We start from the raw sequence: 27026 nt of genomic DNA, 5'->3' as shown, positions 1-27026 counted from the left end.
AAAAAATGTTTAATTCTTAGTTTTTTTTTCAATTTTGTTGTGTTAAGAAGTATTTTACTTAATATTTTTCGGGTGATTATTCACGTTTCTAATATTTAATGTTCAGTTCTTTTTGGAATTTTTCTTCATATTTCTTAGCTCCTCATATCTCTTTTGGCTGGCATTGTTCTCAGTATTATCGTTTTAATCTCTTCTCTTACTCTTGCCATGACAAAACAGAAATCTTCCAAGTATTCTTTGTGAATGTAAACAATACAAATATTTAAATTCATGTGTTTAATATTCAGATAACCTCTGAGCAGTTCTATCACGTCAAATGTATTCTTTTTTCATTATGAAACACTGGATCTAAGTATGCCTATGGAGTTTCACTAACTCTCACCTCATCCGGTCCTGCTTCCCTCCACAATGCTTAACCTTCTTTTCTGTTTTGTTTCTTGGTCTAACCCAGCCCATTGTACCTGACTAAACAAACAACATTCTGTCCCATAACTCTTATGAAGCTAAGCAAATGATGTTTCTTCTGTCTGGAAGACTGTTCTTTCCTTATTTATTTATTTATTTTTTATAAAAAAAGAAATCTGTCAAATTCAATTTAATCCTTTAAACTCCATCACTAAGGCCTCTTAGAAGCTTTCAATGAAACCCCAAGGCCACATTTGTTGTATATCTTACATCCTTGCATAACACCTTATGATTGGTTTATCAAAGCACTTGTCACACTGTATTAAAACTATGGGTTTCTTTTGTTTTTCTCCTTTCCTGGATAGTGAATTTTGAAAAACAGTAGCTCTGGTTGTAGCACCTTGATTCTCTTATAGTAAGCAGTAAGTACATAACTAAGTGAATATATAAATGGAGATGTACCAAAGTGTGTCATGATTAGAGATGGTATAGGAACTAATACTTTATTTAAAAGACAACTATATGCCTTTTTATGCCCTGAGTTGTTTCAAATAAGGGTTAATTAGCTTAAAAAGAAACATAAAATATAGCAGAGTATCCTACATTACAAGCAGATATGAAAGATGAAGTAAATGAAAAGTAAAGTTAGGGGCATAAAATGGATCCAGAAATAAAACACTAAGGTGATGCCTATGAATTCAAATAACACTGTTTTCTTCTAGTCCCATGATAGTATCTATGACCTACTCAAACTTTGAATACCGACATTTTCCTTTTATTCAAGGTGATGGCCATTTGTCATCTGCAATTTCTTCTAGTCTTAAGTGTGACATATTGCCTAAATTGCCCAAGGTTTTGGAGAAAACTTTAGGAATAGCCTTAAAAAACTGGTCATTTCCCTAGAAGCCTCCTCCTCTTACTCCCTAGTGGCTTCTCATTTCAAGCTTCCATATAATTGTACTAAGTTATACTAATTGGAACATTCAATTCCACATGTTTGGAGCTAGTTATATTGGAAGATAACGTGAATATTTGCATAAATGAATATGTAGCAGATGCAAAATAATGCACAAATATGTGCCTGTAACTTATTGGATAAAAGATTTAGTACACAGTACACCCAAAAATGACTTTACTATTTATTTGATCATAGGAAGAATTAATCAACTCTATTTTACTGAAAACGTGTACAAAATAATTTCTGCCACCAAATAAAATGGTCAGTATTTAGGTCTGACTTTCATGAGTAAAAATTGAAATAATGTCTAGAGCTCTTTTCACCTTAGTCTGGTTGGCTCTTTGTTTTTTTCCAATTAGCAGCTCTCTTTACTTACATCTGTTTTGTTCTTGAAAATCAGGGCAATTATTAAATGTTTTAATATCTCTGCATCTCAATTTTCTTATCTATAAAGAATGGAATTAGTGCTGCTTCTCTCTGAGTAAAAATAGTATGCAAATTTCAGGTTATCTTTATTGAATCCACCTGGAAATTTTGGGGAGAAAAAAATAGTATTAGAAGTATATTAGTCAAGACACCATTTACTAATTTTCCTGGGAGAAAAAAATTTAATTGTGAGGCAAACCTAATATCTTTTCTTGATTTTGCCTAGTAGAATGATTCACCTGGGGGACTCTAATCTGTTTAACCCTTTATTTATTCAACAACTATTTTTGGACGCCTTTCTATGGACCAGGTACTATTTGAAGTAACAGGAACGCATCAGTACATCAGTGTACAAATGACAGCAAAATCCTTTTCCACATAGAGCTGATGTTCTGGAGTCAGTTCACTTACATTCACATATGTGTATATATTTGTAACATTTACAAATTTACAAATATATATAAATAATGTATTACTACCCTGAATTTACAGAAGTGATAACTGAGAGTCAGAGAACTAAAGTACCTCACCCAAGGTCTCAAAGGCCGAGTAAATTATGGAAGAGTAAGTTATCTGTTAATAATTATAGTAAATTATATCTGACCATAAGTCCCACATTTCCAAAACTGGCACTCTTAACTGGAAGAATACATACAAATAGAGTGGAAAACAGATGGCCTCTGTCACAAGACTAGGGAACCCCATTCATTTTACTATTATTAGTAATCTTCACATTAAAGGGGCAGGTCTTCCATTCCTTGCTGATTTCTTATCCCTCGGATTCTACTTTCCTACACAGATCTATATTACTTGATTCATCACACTTTCTAATTTTTTCAAATTCTATACTTCACTTCTAAAGATCAGCTTTTTGATTTTCATTCTGATCTTCCCTTTTCTCACCAGATTTTTCCTGTGTCTTGTTGTTGTTGTTGTTGTTGTTGTTGTTGTTGTTTGTTTTTCAATTCAATTTAATCCATGGGCTTTCTGAGACTCATTCATTCTTTCATTTTGTAATTTACAATGACAACTATGAACCTAGTGTCCAGTAGGCTTCTGCTAAGAGCAGAACATGAATGTAAATAAAATGGGAATCTGTCCAAGTCTAAATCCACTAGTTCCCTTTGGCTTAGCTAATCAAATGTTTCAATTTTTTTTCTCATGTGTGTGTGTGTGTGTGTGTGTGTGTGTGTGTGTTTACATGTGTCACAAGGTTTAGTTACGATAATTTTCATGATCTCTTCTCATTATTTTAGTTTTTAAAAAAGTGGACAAGAAATACACACATACACAAACACATAAGGAAAAAGTTACGGGTAAAGACATGGAGAATAAACACCTAAGATCCCGCTACTTAGAAATAACCCATTGTATTAATGTTTACAAATTTCTTTCTATCTGTAGTAAGGCTTTCTGTGAATAACTCAAAATGAACTGATTTATTCAACCAACAAACAGTTCGATCTATATAATTAATTATATATTCAATTATATCAATTACCTCACCAAACTGCTATGTAATTAAATTGAATAAAAATCCACAGTGACAGGCATGATGTTATTTATTGTATATGCATATTTTCTATATATAGTGAATGTGGCAGATGTATTAGACAAATAATAAAACATTAAACATTTCTAACTTTCAGGGAACCTAAATCTTCTCAAATTGACTTACCACATAACTGGATCTATCAGAATTTATGAAAATGTATTATATTTCATCTTGAACCCCATTTGGGAAAAGGAACAAAGTTTTTCTTCAAATTATAACTCAGGAACCTACTGTAATTCCATGTGTACAATCAATATTGATTAATAAAGATGAAAGGAAGGGCCGTCTGAACCTGGCATGATACTATCTTTAGGGAATCTTCAGGTTATTAGGGGATGTGCAGTTCCATGCTGGTAACATAGACCACTGTGCTCAATTTTGGGCTTTGACAAACTAAAGTTTGTTCAGTAGGCTTTGGCTAATTTCCTCTGGGAAATCAGCTCAGCAAAATCTAGAAGTAGCTCTCAATTTTTGACTTTTAAAGGGCCAAATTCACAAAATTAACACTTTGCAAACCTTGTCATAATCAGAAACATTTTCAGACATACTCACGATCACATTTCCTTCACACCTGAGATATCATTTATATATGTGTGGCATCAAAATTAAATACAATTAGCAGTAAACAAAACCAGTATTAAGCACAGTTTTTCATGGAATATTTGGAAAAGGGTGAATTATCAAAGGTATGATTCAGGGAGAAGCAAATGACAAAACTGATTGTTTAAAATCATTTAAAAATCCTGTTGGGTCTACTTTCTTAATATGAGACAAGTTAATATTATGTCTGCAACAACATGTTGACTTATAACTGTACTTATCTACCTGAAATTTATTCTTAAAAAAGATAGCCTGTGTCATGATTTAAAAAGCACTTCCCTACTGTTTTAAACTTTTCCCCCTTTCTCCTGCTGTTTTCCCTCTTAAGTTAAAGTGATTAACAAAGTCTTCTTCCCTACCTATTCTACAGTCTCTGACACCCTCATAAAGCCACTAAAGCACCTTTGTTAGCTGGATGGAATGTCTTCAGGCTCTACCTCAAATGTTCCAGCTCCCACTTTGTATTAGAAGACAATTCTGCATGGCTCTTTCACATTTCTGCACCCTTTGTAAGCAGAGACACTGACAGCTTTTGTTCCTATCTTTTCAGTCTTGGAAGACAGAAGTAGTTCTCCCTATGGAGTAAAGGGCAGATTTGTTTACAATCCAGTTTAATAAGGATAATTTCTCTCTCTATGGCAAAGGGCAGGTTTGTTTGCTGACATTATATATTTTAAAAAAAGAGTTTTCTAAAGCTCAGGGTGCTTCAGCTATGACATAAACCCACCGTGTACAGTGGTCACCTAGCCCTCATCTTATCACCTTGTAGCAACTGGGTCTTAAGGAACTGATGCAAGAAAATGACAATACTCTGATTACTGCTATTGCTATGAGTAATACACTGCCTTTTGTCTTTGTCCTCTGCATCCATGAAACTGCTGTAGACTCTTCAGCATTCCTGGTATCTGGTATCCCCAGTTTCTGTTCTTTTGCTTTATGGATAGACTCTCATCTATCTATTTAGTTCCTTACTTGTTTCTGCCTCCTTAAGTTAACTTTCTTGGTCTAAATTTCCTACTTGCCTAGGGAAAAGAGAATCTGATTAAATAAGTGGCAACAAACTAAAGTCAGAGGAATAAAAAGTGTTAATTCAGAAACAATGGTGGCTTATATATGGAGTATAAGTCCCATGCAAATCTGTACTGCAGCTGGGTTTTCAATTTCATCCCTATCAGAGACATCATTTTAAACACCTATTGGGTCTTGGAGTTCAACAGGATTGCTTGGCTGGGTGCCTTGTTTATTTGACATATTTTACTCTGCTTTTTCATTTCTTAGTGCTTGCTGCTAAAAATATTCTTTCCTTAGTAGATATATGTCTCTCTTCCCTCCCCTCCACTTCCCAAGCCCTCAACCCTCAAACAATAAAATCAGTATACACATATTCAGAAAAGCATGGCTAGTGATAAATGATCAGGAATTTTTACTTGTTTGTTAACTCTTATTTCAGAGAGTTCCAGAGGAATGAGCAGTAGCCCTCTGCAATAAGAGTCCTGAGAATCAGTGGGGACCTGTTAAAATTCAGATTTCCAGGCCATACACTCCCCACCCCAAGGATTCTGATTCAAAATGGCTGATGTGGGTTGCAGGAGTTTTCCATTTTTAATGAGTTTCTTGGGCAATTTTGCTACAATTTGTTTGCAGAACACTCCATGAGAAATCCTACTCCAAAAACTGCCTCCTGACTTGGTATCATGCACATTTGTGCAGTAAAATAGAGACAGTTCAACCCCAAGTATATAGATTAGTCACTGACAAATGTTCGTTGATGAAAGTGATTTGCTCTGGTGTGCAGCTCAACTGTTAGGAGTGTTTTGAAAGTTATTTTTTGGTCCATGAGACTGAAAGACTCATATTAATATGAAACAACTGCTAATTAGCTTTAACATTTCTGGATATATTTGGAACAATTTTTTCTGATCTGTGGCATAATACCACATGCACATTATTAGCAAGGACCATATACAGAAAGACAAGTAGAATTTTAAAAATGAAAACTATAGTTTGTAAATACTTTGGGTAAAACACAATTATCCCAAAGGTATTTTATTTGAAGAAGTTAAACAGTATGAACATTTTTTAGATAATGATTTAGGGGAGATTTTTGAAAAGTAAAAAAGTAAAAACAGTCATTGCTGTTGAGATCATAAGATATACAATAGGATTTTACTGGAAAATCATCTTATATCAGTGTGGTGGGAGCATTGAGGAAAAGTGTGTAACATACTAGCACTGACGGTTCTGCAGGTATCCAATTTATATTCTAACTTCCTAACAATAATGCTTACGGAAAAATTCTTTCTTCACTTTTTTTTTTCCCAAATGAAATAGAAATAAGTCACCCAAGTAAGAGAAGTATCACACTTCAGCTCTTTTCTTTGAGTACAGACCAGTACACTTCATTTTCATCAGGTTTGACTGGGAGTTACACACTTAAATTTAGTGTTAGTGCACTTCAGGTAAAGCTCATGAGGAAAACACCAGCATATGGCTACAGTGCTTTTGAGGTAAGGACACCACGGTTTAGAGTGCCAGAGACTAGGAGAATATTAAACACATTTCACTCTGTACATCAAACTTAATTATTGTGAGTTTACCTGGGACTATTGTTACATTAAACAATTTAACCAACATTTCAACATCTGCCCGTCTTCAGTGTTAGTAGGTGATTTTTACCAGTAGTCCACCTCTTAAAAACAGCAACACAAATTTCAGTCAGAATTTTTCAAGGTGTTTTATCTTTTCTCAGAACTTATCTTGATAAAAGGTGATGACACTTACAGTTGACAACAACTTTTACTTTCCTCACATCTGGGAATGACACATCATTTTCCGCACTGCATTCATATTCCCCAGCCTGGTCCCTTGTAATTCCATAAATGTCCAAATATTGTCCATTTTCAAATGGTTTTGCTACAAAAAAGAATACAGCATGTTTAATTGTAGCTGCCTGAGGCTTCATTCAAGTAAAACAACAATTTCATGACTTCCTACAAGATATTGCTGACAAAACAATTCCAAATGAAACTGAGGAATTATTAAACCTTTTGTTCTTCTATGTTCAGAGGGAAACTCAGAGAAAAAAGCAGAAGCAGAACAAGGTATATTGTAACAACTATTTCCCCAGAACAGGATATACATGTGTTCTTTTTAATTGATTGTGGTCTTCTAACCTCTTCACACATCAAATAGACTCTGCACATTTCTGTAATTGAGTTCAACAACCTCTGAGCAGTGTAGATGAAATTCACTAATATGACTTGGTACATATTGACTTTTCTACTGTGTGAGCTAGCAACTTGACACTTAACCTAACTAAATGTTGCTTTTCTTTTGGGGGAAATCTCCTACCCTTATTCAAGGATTCAAGTCAGATGTCTTGAAAAAAGTATAGAGATATATTTAACCATTGCTATATTTCTGTTTCCAAAATTATTAATGCTGCCAAGAAAGGTACAGTGTCCACACTATATATAACTCACCCAATGAGTCTTGGAAAAAATCATTATGACTCTCTAAGGGTTAAGTGTTCATAAAAGCAAACTAAGTTATCTTTATTTTTAAATATTCATGGGAAAACATTCTATGTGACCAAAAATAGCAGCAAAATAGAAATATAAAGATGTAATAACAGATGAAAGACTACCCACAAATGAATGAGATTTGAGAAAATAAAGTGTCCTTTGTTTAATAATGGAATTTTTGTTTATTTGAAAGCATTGGGTCATTGAACAGGATCCTAATTATCAGAAGTATGGCAAAGGTAGAATAAGCCTTTGGGAATTTCAAGAGACGAGACCCTTCCACCTCCTTGCATAGGCCTTGAAAAAAATCACATTTCAGTGCATATCAAAGGGAATTGTGGAATGAAGCAATGCTACTATTAAACTGTTTGTTTTCAGAGTCAATATTATTTTTATCTTCCCCTTTCTATCTTGCCAAAACCATTGTAATGATATAGAAGTTGGAGAACTAGTAAGAAGGTTCATTTTAATGAAACAAACAAAATAAATTTTAGTTATGGCCCTCCAAATTTAAAGTCCATTCCAATTATTTCCCCCCAACATTCCCCCATGCACTTCTGTGTCTGGGTCTTTATTAACTGTGGCATGGTCTGCCCTCCAGGTAACTATGAGTTTGCTAATTGAAACTTTCAGTGTTTAGAATATATATGATTACATCGTTTTTCCATTTATCTATCTAATCCTAGTTGTACAGAAGGGGAATGTAAAACTTCTGAAGTGGTAGTTGGCTCTTTTTGTCTTATTTTCACTATTGTAATGAAGATACTCTAAGCTTAAATGTGTCTGTAAAACCTATTGAAATATATATATGTATATATATAAACTTCACATCCAAGAATTTTTAAAATAAAACTTAAATTATAAAGTAAGGATGGTATGAAATATAAATTAAACTATGAGGAACACTGATATACTATATCAGGTACTTTAAGCCATTTGTTACTTACATTCACCATGAATCTGCACTCCCAGAAGATGTGTTTTAAGCATTCTATTGTTTTTATACAAATAACTTGTTTTTTTCAGACTCTCTGATCTCACTCTGTTGCTCAAGCTGAAGTGCAGTGGTATGTTCGTGGCTCACTGCAACCTCTGCCTCCTGAGTTCAAGCGATTCTCCTGTCTCAGCCTCCTGAATAGCTGAGATTGCAGTTAGGTGCCACCAAGCCTGGCTAATTTTTGTATTTTTAGTGGAGATGGGGTTTCACCATGTTGGCCAGGCTGGTCTCAAACTCCTGACCTCAAGTGATCCCGCCACCTCTGCTTCCCAAAGTACTGGGATTACACGGGTGAGCCACCACGCCTGGTGGCTCTTTTACCCGAACTCATTCTTGCTCTGTTCTCATCTGATCTTACCAGACTTGAATTCCAGATTTGGAACTTAGAGTTGCTTGCCCAGGATCTAAACCCTGTAGTTTACTAGTTGTCTGTAATTTGCTTGGCTCCCTCACTGTTTTTCTTTGTTTGTTTGTTTTTGCTGTCCTTTATTCTCCTTAGAAGTAATTTAGCGTAGCTCTGAGCCAATCCTGTCTTCAGATCCCCTTACCCATCACTCCCCTCTCAAGGGGAAAGGATTTTGGCATGGTACTTTAAAATGCAAAGCAGAGCATTTCCATTTATAAATGCAGTATAACTCAATTTACCCTGTCAATGGAGGAGAAAGACAAGGCTAAAGGGGTATAGAAAACTAAAGACATAAGAATCATCACTAAAACTATGACTTTGCAATGTTTATGAGGCATAGGTACTATCTTAGATATCTATTATAAACCTAGACCTTGTGATATGTTTTTAATCCCCTAGTGTATCGCTTATAAATGTAGACGAGATATAATCACATTGTGATATGACTGCCTTCCAGTAGTCATAGGTTTTGCCATTCTCCACCAGTGCAGCAAGTCTCTGTTTTGCTCATCTCTGTTTCCTTAGCTCTAGTGTAATGTGTAAAACATCCTATACTTTATAAATACTTATTAAAAAAAACAAACACATTGATTAATTTAATAAAGTCCTGTAAGGATTGAGCATGGGGAATCTCAACTAAACACCTACATCTGAGGAAGTTGTCAGCTGTTTTTCAAAGTCATGAAGAACGAAAAGAACTTTAAGAAGAGTTGCCATTCTTGCTGACATCTTTAAGTGAGAGATGGTGGCAGGAGTTAGAACAGGCTCTGGACATTACCTTAGATCCCTTTCAATATTATAAAGCCTAACAAAAACAGTGAATACAATTTTGAAGGAGAAAGATAAGTACCGCCTATAATCTGAACCACAGTTTTCCTTTGTGCATAATCTCTTCCAAGTATAGATAGAGTTTTCTCACAAAATAGAGAACTGAAGAAAGTCTACAAGCCTTCAGTGATGCCACTATTATCACCATCTTCAAAGAGGAAGCTGAGAAATAGTAAATAGCTATACTTTAAAATATCTTTCTGATACTTATTTCTGATAAGAACCCCAGCCACAAAGAGTTCTGTGTTGGCCACTAAATGATATCTAGATTTGGTTTTACAGTTTGCTAAGGCATTTAACATACTTTATGTAGCATTTAAAAACTGTTTGTGAAAGCAGCAATATTCCTCTAGAGTATCTGTGTGTTTCAGAAAAAAAAATTACAAAATAAATCTATCTTTCCTTAATTTCTAGCACATGATCCTTCACTAGTTTTACTCTCACATCGCTGGCAATTTCCACTTACTTTTGCAAAACCCTTCACATCTTCACATTCCCCAAATATTGTTTCTGTTCTATGACCTCTTTCTTTTATTCAGTGCACTCTTTCAGAGGATCTTGTTCTTGTTCATTCATTTATATTTCATTACTCTCTTAATATTGACAAGTCCCTGATTGATCTATTTAGCTCATACCTATGAATTTGGGACACATATATTTGACTGAACATCCGCACTGAGATGTCCCATAGTCATCTCAAGTCATCATAACCAGAACCAGATTTACCTTTCCTGCCATATCTGCAGCTGCTCTTACGTTCCAAGTATCAATGATTGTTTTGATCATGATCTAATTGCTCAAGCCAGAACTTTTGGCATTAACTTTGGTAATACTTTTGACTTTAGTCATCCATCGGTACTGTATCCTGTCAATTTTGCCTCCTAATTCTCAAACTTATTCTAGGAGCCTCTGTGTTTCAGCCCTGAATGAACATAATCATATATGCCAATAATTGCCTACTGCTTTGTAGATCCATTTCAATCATTTTCTAAGAACTTACTCAGAAAGTCACTCTACTTTACAAAGCTGCCCTGCAGGAAGATATACTGTTAGGGTCTCATTGCCATGTATTACTAGATGATACTCTCTAACTGAAGATATAAAATACATTTGGGATGGTTCATTTACATTTAAAATTGTAATTATTTTCCATTAACTTGTTAACTTGTACACCAGCATATTTGGTATTAAACAAGTATCTCTTTTATGCATTGTACTATATTTATCATACTGTGTGATAAGGGATGTGGGCTTTAGAACTGGATTATGTGAGCTCAAGTCTCAACTCTGCCATTTATTAGCTATGTGGCTTTACACCAGGTATTTAACCTTTAGTGTACTCATCTGTAATGTGTAAGGATAATAACAGAACCTGCCTCATATGATTGTTGTGAAGAGTGAGTTAATACAAGTAAAATATGTAGAACACTGTATCATACATCATAGAAATTTAAAAATTATATTAACTATTATTACAATGTACAGGTTAGGCATGCTAGAGACTGATTCAGATAATTATTGTTTCCATGCTGACAGGTTATTATATTCAAGTATTGATGCTTCTGTCTTAACTTGGTATTTAATAGAAACCAGAAGTGAGAATAAGGAAGTCACTCAAGAAGGATTTATAGCAATGACCAGTTCAGTTCTCATATCACTGTAGGAGCTCAGAAAACTCATCTTTCTTACACATCTGTAGATGTACATGGTTGCTCTTATGTCTGGGAATCACTTTCTTTATGCCTGAATTCCTAAAGATAATTTAACTTCCCTGATTCACTTTTCTCCTTTCTTAAACTATGTATACACAATCCTTGAATAGTCACTGGTCCAGAAACAGCATTCAAAAATGGCTTTCAATACTTTCAACTTTCAATTTCAATGGCTTTCAACTTTGGGTTTCAGATGAGAACTATAGCCCGAGATAAAGTCTCAGTTGATCTTGACTTCCAGTTGCTGCCTTGAACACTCTACCCTTCAATTCACTCAGCTTTCTTCTTCTCATCCTTTATGTCTCTGCTTAAACATTATCTCCTAGGAGAAACATTTTCTGATTTACTCTCTACCCAGTGAAGGAGCCCCACATTACATATAATTCCAATAAATTTAGCAAAGCAAAACACAAAAGCCTGCACTAATTTTGCATGGTATGTACATACTTGCTATTACTTATTTAATTGTTAGCAACTTTTAAAACATTTATCTTTCTTGTTATAAGCTCTGTGATATAAAAGGCTATATCTTATTCCATGTCTAGTATGGCTCTACATTTGTTGACTGTATGATTAAAAACAACTGATATGGTTTGGCTGTTTTCCCACCCAAATCTCAACTTGAATTGTAACTCCCAGAATTCCCACATGTGGCAGGGACCCAGGGGGAAGTAACTGAATCATGGGGGCTTGTCTTTCCTGTGCTATTCTCATGATAGTGAATAAGTCTCACGAGATCTGATGGGTTTATCAGGGGTTTCTACTTTTGCTTTCTCCTCATTTTTCTCTTCCTGCCAGCATGTAAGAAGTGTCTTTAGCCTCCTGCCCATAATTCTGAGGCCTTCCCAGCCACATAGAACTGTAAGTCCAATTAAACCTCTTTTTCTTCCTAGTCTCATGTATATCTTTATCAGCAGCGTAAAAATGAACTAATACAGTAAATTGGTACCAATAGAGTAGGGTATTGCTGAAAAGGTACTCAAAAATGTGGAAGCAACTTTGGAACTGGGTAACAGGCAGACGTTGGAATAGTTTGGAGGGCTCAGAAGAAGCCAGGAAAATGTGGGAAAGTTTGGAACTTCCTAGAGACTTGTTAAATGGTTTTGAAAAAAATACTGAAAGTGATATGAACGATAAGGCCCAGGCTGAGATGGTCTCAGATGGAGATGAGGAACTTGTTGGGAACTGGAGGAAAGATGACTCTTGTTTTAGCAAAGAGACTGGTGGCATTTTGCCCCTGCCCTAGAGATTTGTGGAACTTTGAACTTGAGGGTGATGATTTAGGGTATCTGGCGGAAGAAATTTCTAAGCAGCAAAACATTCAAAAGGTGATTTGGGTGCTGTATAAAGCATTCCCTTTTAAAAGGGAAACAGAATATAAAAGATGAGAAAATTTGCAGCCTGACAATGAAGCAGAAAAGAAAAAAAAAAAACAGAACAAAACATTTTTTAAGGAGAAATTCAAGCCAGCTGTAGAAATTTGCATGAATAGCAAGGAGCCGAATGTTAATCCCCAAGACAAGGGGGAAAATGTCTCCAGGTAATGTCAGAGACCTTCACTTCAGTCCCTTCCACCATAGGACTGGAAGCCCAGGAGGAAAATGTAGTTTCGTGGACTGGGCCCAGGGTCCCGTGCGGCGTGCAGCCTAGGGACTTGGTGCCCTGTGTCCCAGCCACTCCAGCTGTGGCTCAAAGAGGCCAATGTAGAGCTCAGTCTGTTGCTTCAGAGGGTGGAAGCCACAGGCCTTGGCCGCTTCCACATGATGTTGAGCCTGCAGGTGAACAGAAGTTAAGAATTGAGGTTTGAGAACCTCCACCTAGATTTCAGAAGGTGTATGTAAATGCCTGGATGCCCAGGCAAAAAGTTTGCTGCAGGGGTGGGGTCCTCATGGAGAACCTCTGCTAGGGCAGTGTGGAAGGGAAATGTGGGGTCAGAGCCCCCACACAGAGTCCCTACTGGGGCACTGCCTAGTGGAGCTGTGAGAAGAGGGCCACTGTCCTCCAGACCCCAGAATGGTAGATCCACTGGCATTTTGCCCCATGCACCTGGAAAAGCCACAGACACTTAATGCCAGCCAATGAAAGCAGCCAGGAGGGAGGCTGTACCCTGCAAAGCCACAGGAGCGGAGCTGCACAAAACCATGGGAACCCACATTTTGCATCAGCATGACCTGGATGTGAGACCTGGAGTCAAAGGAGATCATCTTGAAGCTTTAAAATTTGACTGCCCCATTGGATTTCAGACTTGCATGGGCCCTGTGACCCCTTTGTTTTGGCCATTTTCTCCCATTTGGAATGGCTGTATTTACCTAATACCTGTACCCCCATTGTACCTAGGAAGTAATTAGCTTGTTTTTGATTTTAGAGGCTCATAGGTGGAAGGGACTTGCTTTGTCTCAAATGAGACTTTGGGCTGTGGACTTTTGGGTTAATGCTGAAATGAGTTAAGACCTTAGGGGACTGTTGGGAAGGTATGATTGGTTTTAAAATGTGAAGACATGAGATTTGGAGGGGCCAGGGGCAGAATAGTATGGTGTGGCTGTGCCCCTACCTGAATCTCAACTTGAATTGTATCTCCCAGCATTCTCACTTGCTGTGGGAGGGACCTAGGGGGTACTTAAATCATGGGGGCTGGTCTTTCTCATGCTATTCTTATAATAGTGAATAAGTCTCATGAGACCTGATGGGTTTATCAGGGGTTTCCGCTTTTGCTTCCTCCTCTTTTTTCTCTTCCCACCACCATTTCGCCTCCCACCATTTTTCTGAGGCATCCTCAGCCATGTGGAACTGTACGTAGGATTAAACCTCTTTTTCTTCTCAGTCTCAGGTATGTCTTTATCAGCAGAGTGAAAACGAACTAATAAACAACATAATAGAAAATTCAGAAAATTTGACATTTCATTAGAGAAGATAGATTAATCTTTTTATTTAGCCAATGATTGATCATATCATAAATAAAAATTATATTTACTTTTTAAAAATTTTTATTATTATGTGTAAGGAACCACATACTCTCTTAAATTCTACAGTTAACCTTAAACTTATGAGGTAAATTCCATTACATAGAATAAGACTATTCTATGTAATGGAAGACGTTAAAGAGATTAAATATCTTGCTAAAGAACCCAGTGACATATATGAAACCCAGAATTAACTTAAAAACCTACATGCCTGATTTGTAAAAGACTGAAAGGTTACATTAATTCTCTCATTTGTGAATGGCTACTTAGCTCACTAAACTAAGTTAGAACATGTGTGTGTCATTCTTGCTCTTAGAACTATACAGCACTATATAAATGTTAACTTAATCTCTGAAAGATGCTATTTGTTCCTATATCAGTTGTCTATGACTGCCATAACAAATTACCACAAACTTACTGCTTAAAACCAGTAAATTAACCACATGTCAATTTAATATCTGAAAAATTATATTGGTACTTGTATTAGTATTTTATTGCTGCCATAACAAATTACCACAACTTTACCAACTTTAAATCATGCAAATTTATTTCCTTACAGTTCTTTAGGTCAGAAATCCAGCAAAACCTATGGTAACTAGAAAAATGGGACCTCCACAGTTTTACACATCCTACTCGCGAAAGTGATTAGCTTTTATGGCAATAGGAACATTGCAGATGTGAATAATGTTAAGGACCTTGAGGTAAGGAGAGTCTGGGGAGGGACAATACTAATTCCATGAATTCTTAAAAGTAGAAGAGGTAGATAGAAGAGTGAGTCAAAGAGATGAAACATGATAAAGGCTCTACCAATCATTGTTGATTTTGAATATGGAGGAAGTGGAGCATGAGCCAAAAAAAGCTGTGGCCTCTGGAAACTAAAATGTCCCTCAGCTGACAACAAAACTGAATTCTCCTTTATAACCTCCAAAAAGGGATACAGCCTATCAACACCTTGATTTGAATCTGATGAGACCACTGCTGAACTTCTGACCTACAGAATTGAAAGATAATAATTTTTTACTCCTTTTAGCCACTAAGTTTGTAGTAATTGGTTATAGCAACAGTATAAAACTAATACAGCATCTCATTGAACTAAAATCAATGTGTCAGAGGTGCAGGATTCTTTTCTGGAGATCTGTTTCTTTGTTTTTCAGGTTGTAGGGAGAATTAAGTTTCCTGCTGTTGCAGCAGTGAAGTCTTCATTTTCTTGGTGGCTGTTAGCTGATGGCCATTTCCAGCTTTTAGAGGCTACAAGCATTCCCTGACTCATTTTCCCCTTTCTCTATTTTCCAAACCAGCAAATGTTGGGTCAAGTCTTTCTCCCACTTTAAATCTCTACTGCCTGTACTCCAGTCTCAACTCTCTGACCACTCTACTGTCTTCTTCTTTCACTTTTGAGGATTCATGTTATTAAACCGAGCCCACCTGCCTAATCTAAAGCAATTTCCTCATCTCTAGCTCCTAACCTTAATAACATCTGCAAAGTCTATTTTACCATGTAAGGAAACGTGGTCATATATTCCGAAGTCTACGGCATGGACATCTTTGGAAGCCATTATTCTGCACATTTTTTATCAGTTTTCCTCAGACTTTGCAGTTCTACTTGCATATACAAATTTTAATTTAATTATAATATTTTTCAAAGGCAATAGGTAAAGAAAGACATGTGGTGTAATTTTTAAATTGCTGAGGTTATTAATCTCTCTGAATAATACAAATGAAGTTCAGAAAAATACATTTAATGAAGATATTCATTTTGAAGCAAAAAAAAAAAAAAAAAAAAAAAATTCCATGACACTATACCACAAGTCTATCAAGTAATGTAAGTCTGGGAAGTATTGTTAGAGCACAGAAATAATGGAGTTTATGGAGCAATAAGAGGGGGTATATGGGTAGATGAAATTATGGAAGTCATCTACTAAAATGATTCTAACAGGTTTCTAAAGCAAATAACAATAACTAGTAAGAAAAACCTCAAGCTTTTGATTTTTTTTTTTTTTTTTTTTTTTTTTTTTTTTGGTTACACATTTGTCATAATCTAGCAGAGAACACTGAAGGAAAATTTTTAAATCAGCTCAAAATCAATTGTTTCTTTTCTTCCTGCCTTCCTACCTGCCTTCTTTTCTTCCATTTATACATTCATTCAATGGATATTCTGACAAGATCTCTGACCAGTGAATCAGATTGTTTCCCTTTCAAAGTTTATTGGGAAACAAAAGTATAAGTGGGGAATTTCAATAAAGTATGATAACTACTACATTTGGGGTAAATATAGGGTGTTATGCTGTCATAATTGCACTGTCATTACTTGAAGATTTCTGAACATTTCGTTATGCCAGAATATTAATTTCATAGCAGCAGACAGAAGTGACTCTGGAGCTATAAAGAGAAGTTATTGCCTAGAAGGCCTTGTATTCCATGTAAAGAATTTGGATTATAAATTGAGGAATTATTAGAATAATGTAAGTTAAAAAGTATTAGACTATTTTAAAGCATTACATTTCTAAATATTATGTATTTTTAAATATTACATTTTAAAAGATAACTCTGGCATTCAGATCACTATTATATTTAGGAACAATGGCCAGACTTACCTTCTTGCCACAAACCACTAAAGAATGAGCAAAACTTGTTTAAAAAAAAAAAAAAAAAAAACCCTTTCAGACATTGGACAGTGAGAAGCATAGAACTTTGATCTCTAATGGAAAATAAGTAAACACAGTGACTCCCACAATTAATATTCATGGATTTCTATCTCATGCAATTTTCAGACACCAAGCTCACATAGGTGGAAACTAGAGCCCAGTGGTCTTGCATTGTCAAGGAAAGATAGATTGGAATTCAGGTAGACCAAGGGGATGGAAGTAATGGTGCAGGTTTTAAAGAGAAGGAACTCATATAGACAAAAAGCTACAGACATCTACATGTGTTTTCTTATCGTTGCTGAGTACTAGGCTGTACTTGCATAGGCAAAAAATCCCATAAATCTGAAAACAACAACAACAACAACAACAACAACAACAACAACTGGTCATTTGTAAGATAGACAATTTCTAGAGCTCAAACAAGGTAAAGAGACATTGATCTTTGATCAACAAGAATATAATCATCAGAGACTGATGGAGATTCCAAAGGGCTAATGCCTTAGTTGTATGGCTGAATAAAAGCCAGAATAAAGACTCCTTTTGGCCTACCTTTAAAGCTTAATAACAAGGTTTAATGGACCAAAATAATTTGCAGGTGACACAGGATCCTGTTTAAAAAAAAAAAATCCAACACTCTTTAAAGGAACAAAACAAAATCTAAGCCCTTAACAACACAATGTCCAATATCCAATTTTAAAAATGACTAAACATTTAAAGAAACAGAAATCTTTGAACTACAACTAGTGGAAAAACAGTCAATAGAAAAGACCTAGAAATGGAAAAAATGGAAATAAGAGAAAAAAATTAAATAAGTGGCTATAATTATGTTCAAGTCTTTACTAAATAAATATAATGAAGAAAGAAATGGAAGATAGAAAAAATGACACAATGAACATTATTTACAAAGCAACCCAAAATATATGAAATTAAGTATTAATTGGAAGAAATTAACAGTATATTAAACACCAAAGAAAAAAATATTGTTAACTTGAAGGCACAGCAAGAGTACATAAAATTTTCAAATTGAAGCAGAGAGAGAAAAATACTAAAAACCAAACAAACAAAGAAAAATACAGAGCCTAGGTGATATATGGAATAATAAAAAATTATCATATATAAATATTGGGGTTCCCATAAAGGGGACAGAAAAAATATATTAAGAATTAAAGGTTGAATAGTTTCTGAATTTGATGCATACAACAAAATAGCAAATATAAGAGGTTAGTCATCTCAAGGAAGAGTAGACAAAAAATAAAAATCATACAAAAGAACATAATAATTAAATTGCTAAAAACCAGAGGAAAAGAGAAAATCTAAAAAGCAGCCAGAGATAAAATATACATTCTACACTAAAACTAAAATAAGAATTATTGCAGATTTCTTGTTTAAAACTATGCAAGCCAAGAGAAAATCTCTCTCTCTCTCTCTCTCTCTCTCTCTCTCTCCACACACACTCACACACACACACACACACACACACACACACAAGATTTCAAAGCGATATTGTAAGCTTTGACCTTAACAAGTTGGAAAAGAAAGAACAAATACAAGCTAAAGTAAATAGAGTTATGGAAATAGTAAAGATTAAAAATTATTAACATTGAAGATGAATAGTCAACAGGAAAACTCAATGAAACCAAAAGCTAATTCTTTAACAGATCACTAAAATGGATAAATCTTAACCAGTCTAATAAAGAACAAAAAGAGATGACACAAACTACCAATTATCAGAAGTGAAGGAGAAAAATATTACAGTTCCTAGAAAAATTAAATAGCTATTACGCTAATATTAAGACAAACTACTTGTCAATTAATTTAGCAGTTTAGATTAAGTGTACAAATTTCTTGAAAAACAGAAATTTCTATATTAATTTAGAAAAAATAAAAAATCTGAATATTTAGTATATGAAATTGCAAGAAATTGATTTTGCAATTAAAAGATCACTCACAGAGAAAACTTCAAGATCACATCTCTTAAACCTTTAAGAAATAAATAATACCAAACCTACACAAATTCTTTCTGAAAATGGAGTGGGTTAATGCTCCAATTCATTTTATGTCACTATTATTACATTATTACCCTAATATCAGAACTAAAAATATGAAAAGAAAAAATAATCCCTCCTAAGAACAATGACACAAAAATCTCTAAACAAATTTTTGGTATACCAATCTAGGGATATATTAATATGATAATACACCATGATCAAGTACAGTATATTCCAAGGTTGAAAAGATGATTGTGTAACTAAAAAAAATTAAACTATATAAATCACTACATTAACAACAATAACAATATGTGGGTATATTAACATGCGGATAATTCACTGAAAAATTCAACATTTATTCAATTTTTAATTTTTTTTCACAAAAATTGAGATTGAGGAGAATTATCTCAACCTGCCAAAGACTTCTATGAAAACTTACATCTGACCTCATACTTAATGATGAAATGATGTTTTCTTACTAATATGATGATGAAGGCAAGGTTATCCACTCTAACCTATATCTCACACTGTATACATAAATTAATTCAATATGCATCATTGACTTAAATGTGAATCATATTACTATACATACAATTAGAACAAAACAAAGAAGAAAATCTTTGTGACTCTGGGTTGAGCTAAAGGTTTTTAGATATTACTCAGAAAGCAAAAATATATAAGGAGATACTAATAAGTGAATTTCATCAACATTTTATAAAAACAAAAACTTTTGCTTTGGAAAAGACATCATTAATTACATAAAAGGAATGAAACATTTTTAAACTACATGTTAGACAAAGAACATGTATCCAGAATGTATAACAAATTTTGCAAGTCAGTAAAAACATACAACCCAATTAAGAAATGGGCCAGGCGGGGTGTGGTGGGTGCCTGTGGTCCCAGCTACTCAGGAGGCTGAGGTGGGAGAATGGCGTGAACCCGGGAGGCAGGGCTTGCAGAGAGCCGAGAACGTGCCACTGCACTCCAGCCTGGGCGACAGAGCTAGACTCTGTCAAAAAGGAACGGAAAGGAAAGGAAAGGAAAGAAAGAAGGAAGAAGGAAAGAGAGAAAGGGAGAGAGGGAGAAAGGGAGAAAGGGAGAGAAAGAGAGGGAAGGAAGGAAGGAAGGAAGGAAGGGAGGGAGGGAGGGAGGGAAAGGAAGGACACCAAGATGGTAGAATAGAAAGCTCCAGGTATCATTCCCCCAGCAAGGACACCAAGTTAACAACTATCTACACAGAAAAAAAAAAAAAAAAAAAAAAACCACTTTCTTAAGAACCAAAAATCAGGTGAGTACTCTCAGTACCTGGTTTTCACTTCATATTGCTGAAAGAGGTACTGAAGAGATTTTTAAAATAGGTACTGAAGAGATTTTTAAAATAACAGTCCTAAATCACCGATACCACCCCTCCCCAACCCTCTGGATGAAGCTGTGTGGTGGACAGAGCATCTGTGGACACTGGGGGAGGGAGACCACAGCAACTGCAAGGCATTAAACTCAGTGCTGTCCTGTTAGAGCAGAAAGGAAAACCAGATCAAACTCAGCTGATGCCCATCCACCGAAGGAGGATTTAAACCAGCCCTAGCCAGAGGGGAATTGCCAATCCCAGTGGTCTGAATTTGAGTGCCCACAGACCTCGCAACTGACGGCCAAAATGCTTTCAGTCTCTAAGTAAATTTGAAAAGCAGTCTAGGCCATAAGGACTGCAACTCTTAGGTAAGTCCTAGGGATGAACTAGTCCCAGACACACTGGACTGGGAGGCACATGATATACTGAGATACCAGTTGGGGTAGCCAAGAGAGTGCTGGCATCCCCATTCCCCTAATCCTAGGCTGCCACAGTTTGCTGCTCCAAAAAAAATACCCTTCTTTCTACTTGAGGAGAGGAGAGTAAAGAGTGGAGAGGACTTTGTCTTGCACCTTGGATACCAGCTCAGCAACAGTAGAATAGGGCATGGATCAGACTCAAAAGGCCCCCATTCCAGGCCCTAGGTCCCAGATGATATTTCTAGGCACATCCTGTGTCAGAAGGAAACCCACTACCTTACAGGAAAGGACCCAATCCTGCCAGCATTCATCACCTGCTAACTAAGGAACACTGGGCCCCGAATAACCAGCAAGGATACCCAGGTACTACACTGAGGGTCTTGGTGAGCTTCTGAGATTTGCTGGCTTCAAGTGAGACTCAGTACATTATCAGCTGATGATTATGGGGGCAATACTGCTTCTGCTTGGGAAAAGCAAAGGATAAAAGTTAAGCGGTCTTTGTTTTGCATCTTAGGTCCCTACACTGCCACAGGGGTTGGAGCGCCAAGTGGGCTCTTGGACTCTCTGATTCTAGGAGCTGCCTCCTGAGTGGCATTTCTGTACCTGCCCTGGGCCAGAGGGGAGCTCACTGACCTCAATGGTGAGTTCCAGGTCAGGCAGCGTTCACACAAGCTGACCTAAGATACTCTAGGTCTTAAGGGGACATCAGTGGTAGGCTGAGAGTTCTCCTTGTGGCCAGGGTTGGTGGTGGCTATAGGGTGAGGCTCCTTTGCCTTTGGAAAGGGGAGGGAAGAGTGGGAAGACTGTGTCTTGCAGTTTGAGTGCGAGTTCAGCCAGAATACAATAGAAGATCAGGTACACTTCTAAGGTTTCTGACTCTAGTTCCTGACTCTCAGATGGCAGTTCTGGACCCAGCCAGGGCCTGGGGGACCTTGCCACCCTGAAAGAAAGGACATGGGCCTGGCTGGCTTTTCCGCTTGCTGACTATAAAGCCCCAAGGCTGTGAGTGAACACAGGCAGTAGCCAGGGAGTCATTACAGCAGGCCTTGGGAGAAACCCAGAGCTGTGTTGACTTCAGGTCTGACCTTATGCAATCACAGTGGTAGTGGCCACAGGGGTGTTTGTGTCACTATACCCCCAGGTTCAGGTGGCTCAGGACAGAGATGGTGATTGTATGTTTGGGAGAAAGTAATGGAAGAGAACAAGAGCTTCTCTCTGGCAGTTCAGAGAATTTTCTCGCATCTTGTCCAAGACCATCAAGGCAATTCTTCTAAGAGTCTGCAAGAACCACAGCATTACTGGGCTTGGAATGCCCATAAAGCAGGAATAGCTCAGATCACAACACTGAAGTCCTTTCAAATAACTGGAAAGCCTTTCAAAAAAGGATGGCTACAAATAAGCCCAGACAATGAAGGCTACAATAAATATAATACCTAACTTTTTAATGTCCAGACACTGAAGAACATCTACTAGAATCAACATCATCAAGGAAAATATGCCCTCAGCAAATGAACTACAAAGGCAACAGGTACCAACCCAGGAGAAACAGAGATATGTGCCCTTTCAAACAGAGGATTCAACATAGCTGTGTTGAGAAAACTTAAACAAATTCAAGATAACACAGAGAAGAAAGTCAGAATTCCATCAGATAAATTTAATTATGAGATTTAAATAATTAAAAAGAATCAAGCAATAATTATGAAGCTGAAGAATGTATTCGGTATACTGAAAAATACATTGGAGTGCTCTAATAACAGAATGGATCAAGCAGAAGAACGAATTAGTGAGCAATCTACAAATTCAATGCAGTCCCTATCAAAATACAAATAACATTCTTCACAGAAATATAAAAACAAATCTGAAATGTATATGGAACCACACAAGATCCAGAATAGCCGAAGCTAGCCTAACCAAAGCAAACAAATTACCTGACTTCAAATTATACTACAGAGTTTTTATTTTATTTTATTTTAATTTTAAGTTCAGGGGTACATATGCAGAATGTGCAGGTTTGTTACATAGGTAAATGTGTGTCATGGTAGTTTGGCACACAGATCATCCCATCACCCAGGTATTAAGCCCAGCATCCATTAGCTATTCTTCCTGATGCTTCCCCTCCCCACAGGTGCCCAGCATGTGTTGTTCCCCACTATGTATCCGTGTGTTCCCACTTTATAAGTGAGACCATGCAATGTTTGGTTTTCTGTTTCTACATTACTTTGCTGAGGTTAATGATTTCCAGCTCCTTCCATGTCCCTGCAAAGGATAAGATCTTATTTCTTTCTATGGCTGCATAGTACTCCATAGTGTATATGTACCATATTTTCTTTATTCAGATTGTCACTGATGAACATTTAGGTTGATTCCATGACTTTGCTAGTATATTATAAACAGTGCTGCAATGAACATACAGGTGCATGTGTCTTTATAATACAATGGTTTATATTCCTTTGGGCATATACTCAGTAATGGGATTGTGAGGTTAAATGTATTTCTGGTTCTAGGTCTTTGAGGAATTGCCACACTCTCTTCCACAATGGTTGAACTAATTTACACTTCCAGGAAGAAAACAGGAGCCTCTTTCTGGCAATTCAGAGAATTCTCTGAGGAGAATTTTGTGGAGAAAAGCATTCCTTTTTCTCCACAACCTCACCAGCATCTGCTTTCTGACTTTTTAATAATAGCCATTCTGACTGGTGTGAGACGGTATCAACTCATTGTGTTTCTGATTTGCATTTCTCTAATGATTAGTAATGTTGAGTTTTTTTCATTTTTGTTGGCCACATGTATGTCTTCTTTTGAGAAATGTCTGTTCATTATACTACTGAGCTGTAGTAACCAAAACAGTATGGCACGAGAATGAAAACAGACACATAGACCAATGGAACAGAATAGAGAACCCAGAAACAAATAAACACACCTACGGTGAACTCATTTTAGGCAAAGGTGCCAAGATCAGTGGGGAAAAGGCAGTCTCTTCAATAAAGGGTGCTGGGAAAACTGGATATTCATATGTAAAAGAATGAAACTAGACTCCTATCTCTCACCATAGAAAAAAATCAAATAAAAATGTATTAAAGACTTAAATTTAAGACCTCAAACTATGTAATTACTACAAGAATACATTGGGGAATATCTCCAAGGCATTGGTCTGGGCGAAGATTTATTTAGCAGTACCCTGCAAGCACAGGCAGCCAAATGAGATCACATAAATTTAAAAAGCTTCTGCACAACAAAGGATACGGTCAACACAGCAAAGGATACAGTCTATTAGTTGAAGAGACAACCCATAGAATGGGAGAAAATGTTTGCAAAGTACCCCTCTGACAAAGGATTAATAACCAGAATATACAAGGAGTTTAAACAACTATATAGGAAAATATCTAATAATCTGATGAAAAACTAAGCAAAAGACTTGAATAGACATTTCTCAAAAGAAGACATACAAAGAGCAAACAGGCATTTGAAAAAGCAATCAACATTACTGATCATCAGAGAAATGCAAATCAAAACTATGGTTATTACAATCTCACCCCAGTTAAAATGGCTAATATCCAAAAGAAAAATGCTGGCAAGGATATGGAGAAAAGGGAAACCTTGTACACTGTTGGTGGAAATGTAAATTAGTACAACCACTATAAAGAACAGTTAAGAGATTCCCCTAACACTAAAAATTGAGCTACCATATGATACAGCAATCCCGCTGCTGGGTATATACACAAAAGAACGAAAGAAAACCAGTATATCAAGGAAGTATTTGTACCCCTATGTTTGTGGCAGCACTGTTTACAATTGCTAAGACTTGGAAGCAACCTAAGTGTCCATCAGCAGATGAATGGATAAATAAAACGAGGTACATGTACACAGTGGAGTACTGTTAAGCCATAAAAAATGAGATCCTTTCATTTGCAACAACGTGGATGGAACTGGAGGTCGTTATGTTAAGTGAAATATGCCAGGCACAGAAAGACAAACAATCACACGTTCTCACTTATTTGTAGTATCTAAAAATAATAAAAACAAAACACCAAAACTTGTGGTCATGAAGAGTAGAAGGATGATTAACAGAGATTGGGAAGGGCACTGGGGAATTGGGAGAGAGGTGGGGTTAGTTAATGGGTACTAAAAATTTAGAAAGAATGAATAAGATCTACTATTTCACAGCACAATAGGGTGACTATAGCCAATAAAAACTTAATTGTGTATTTCAAATAGCTTAAAGAATGTAACTGGGTTGCTTGTAACTCAAAGAATAAGTGCTTGAAGGGATGGATACCCCATTCTCCATGATGTGCTTATTTTGCATTGCATGCCTGTGTCAAAATATCTCATGTACTCCATAAATATATATACCTACTATTTACCCACAAAAAAAGTTAAAAAAACATTAAATGGCCAAAATATTTGAACAGATACTTTATTAAAGAAGACACCCAGATGTTAAATAGGTGCATCAAAAGATGCTGCACATAAGTAGTCATTAGGAAAATTCAATGCAAATTCAGAATGACATTCCACTGTATATGTATTAGAATGGCTAAAATTTACAAAAAGAAAAAAAAAATATTAGTGCTGTCAGGAAGCAGAACAACTTAAATTCTCCTACACTGCTGGTGTGAATGTGAAATGGTGTGATCACTTTGGAAAACAGTTTGTCAGTTTTTCATAAAACTGAACATTCATTGACCATGTCATCTAGCAATCTCACTCCTGTATAAATAAAAACTTAAAATTTCAACAACTGTGTGAATGATTATATTAGCATTACTGACAATTGCTAAAAACTGGAAACTGCCCAAATATCCTTTAATGCATGAAGGATTATGCTACATTAATTTGCCAATACATGCAATCCAATTTGCTAATAAAATTATTCATACATATAAAACATGGATGAATCTAAAACGTGTTTTATTGTTTTCAAAAATCCATAAATATTTAAATTTATTTTATGTAAACACATGCATGAAATAAAATAGATTCAAAAGGCTACATATTGTATGATTTAATTTATTTAACATTATAGAAATGGCAAAATTATCAACGTGAAGAATAGATCAGTTGTTCCAAGAGTGTGGATAAGGGGAGGCTGGTTTAGTATTGACAGATAGCTGAGGGAATTTCTTAGAATTATAAAATTGTTCTGTATCTTGGTTATGTTCATGGATACATGACTATGCATTTTCAAAAGCCATAAAACTGGATGCTAGAAATAGCCATTTTTACTTTCTGTAAATATAAAGGCAAAAGCATATTGATATACTACAACGCATCTACTAAAATGACTAAATTTTAAGATTTACGATATCAAATGGCAATGAGGATGTGGATCACATAGAACAGTTTTTCCTAAGAAATCACATCAAAATGCTTCTCTTCCAATCCTTGTAGTTCTACAGGGAGGGAGAGAGTTTTAGGAGTATTCTAATTGGCTCTTAGTTAATCATTTATTAGAAGTTCTATAAAGGTGATGTGAATTACAACTCACTTTGCTATCTGTTTCTTTAGGATTCAGCTGAAGGTTCATTTTAACATCTTATTATATTAGCTTTGTGACTTGGGGCCCTCTTGAGCAATATATTCTGTACTCCCAGGTCTGTCCAGAGAATATAACTTTGACTTTTCTGGCATTTAATTCTTATCATAAGTTCATGTACAGAAATAATATTCATAAAAAATTAAGTGAGGAAAATTCATTTATTTCTTTAGCTATTTTAAATTTTCTTTTCTGAATATATCAGTGATATGGTTTGGAATTGTGTCTCTGGCATCCCTGCCCAAATTTCATTCAAATTGGAGGATGGGCCTGGAGGGAGGTGACTGGATCATGAGGACAGATTTACCCTTTGCTGTTCTCATGATAGTGAGTGAGTTATCATGAGATATGGTTGTTTCAAAATGTGTGGCCCTTCCATCTTAACTATCTCTCTCTCTCTCCTGCCTCCATGTGAAGATGTGCTTGCTTCCGCTTCAACATTCCACCATGATTGTAAGTTTCCTGAGACTTCTCAGCCATGCTTCCTATACAGCCTGTGGAACTGTGAGTCAGTTAAAAGTGTTTTCTTCATTAATTACCCAGTCACAGGTAGCTCTTTATAGCAGTGTGAGAACAGACTAATACAGCCAGTATATTATAAAATGATTCCTTTTGACTGCCTTATCTTGGCACTTCATAAAATTTTCTTTAACAACTGTTGCTTTGGTGGTATACCAGTTTTCACTGAGAAACATTGTAAGAAAGGCCTTATGAAACTT

General features: G+C 36.0%; 1 protein-coding gene across 1 annotated transcript in view; it reads right to left on the bottom strand.

The window, feature by feature from the left end:
• NEGR1 (neuronal growth regulator 1) overlaps positions 1–27026 on the bottom strand; it is an 886803-nt gene that overhangs the window by 284287 nt on the left and 575490 nt on the right. Inside the window, exon 4 of the mRNA XM_030913644.1 lies at positions 6726–6857. Coding sequence (XP_030769504.1) covers positions 6726–6857 — 132 coding nt within the window. The remainder of the gene's footprint in view (positions 1–6725; positions 6858–27026) is intronic.

This window comes from Rhinopithecus roxellana, chromosome 12 (genome assembly GCF_007565055.1).
Source record: "Rhinopithecus roxellana isolate Shanxi Qingling chromosome 12, ASM756505v1, whole genome shotgun sequence".
In the NCBI taxonomy this organism is placed as follows: Eukaryota; Metazoa; Chordata; class Mammalia; order Primates; family Cercopithecidae; genus Rhinopithecus; species Rhinopithecus roxellana.
Note: the sequence above shows the minus strand (reverse complement) of the source record. Positions and strands in the feature narration are given on the sequence as shown.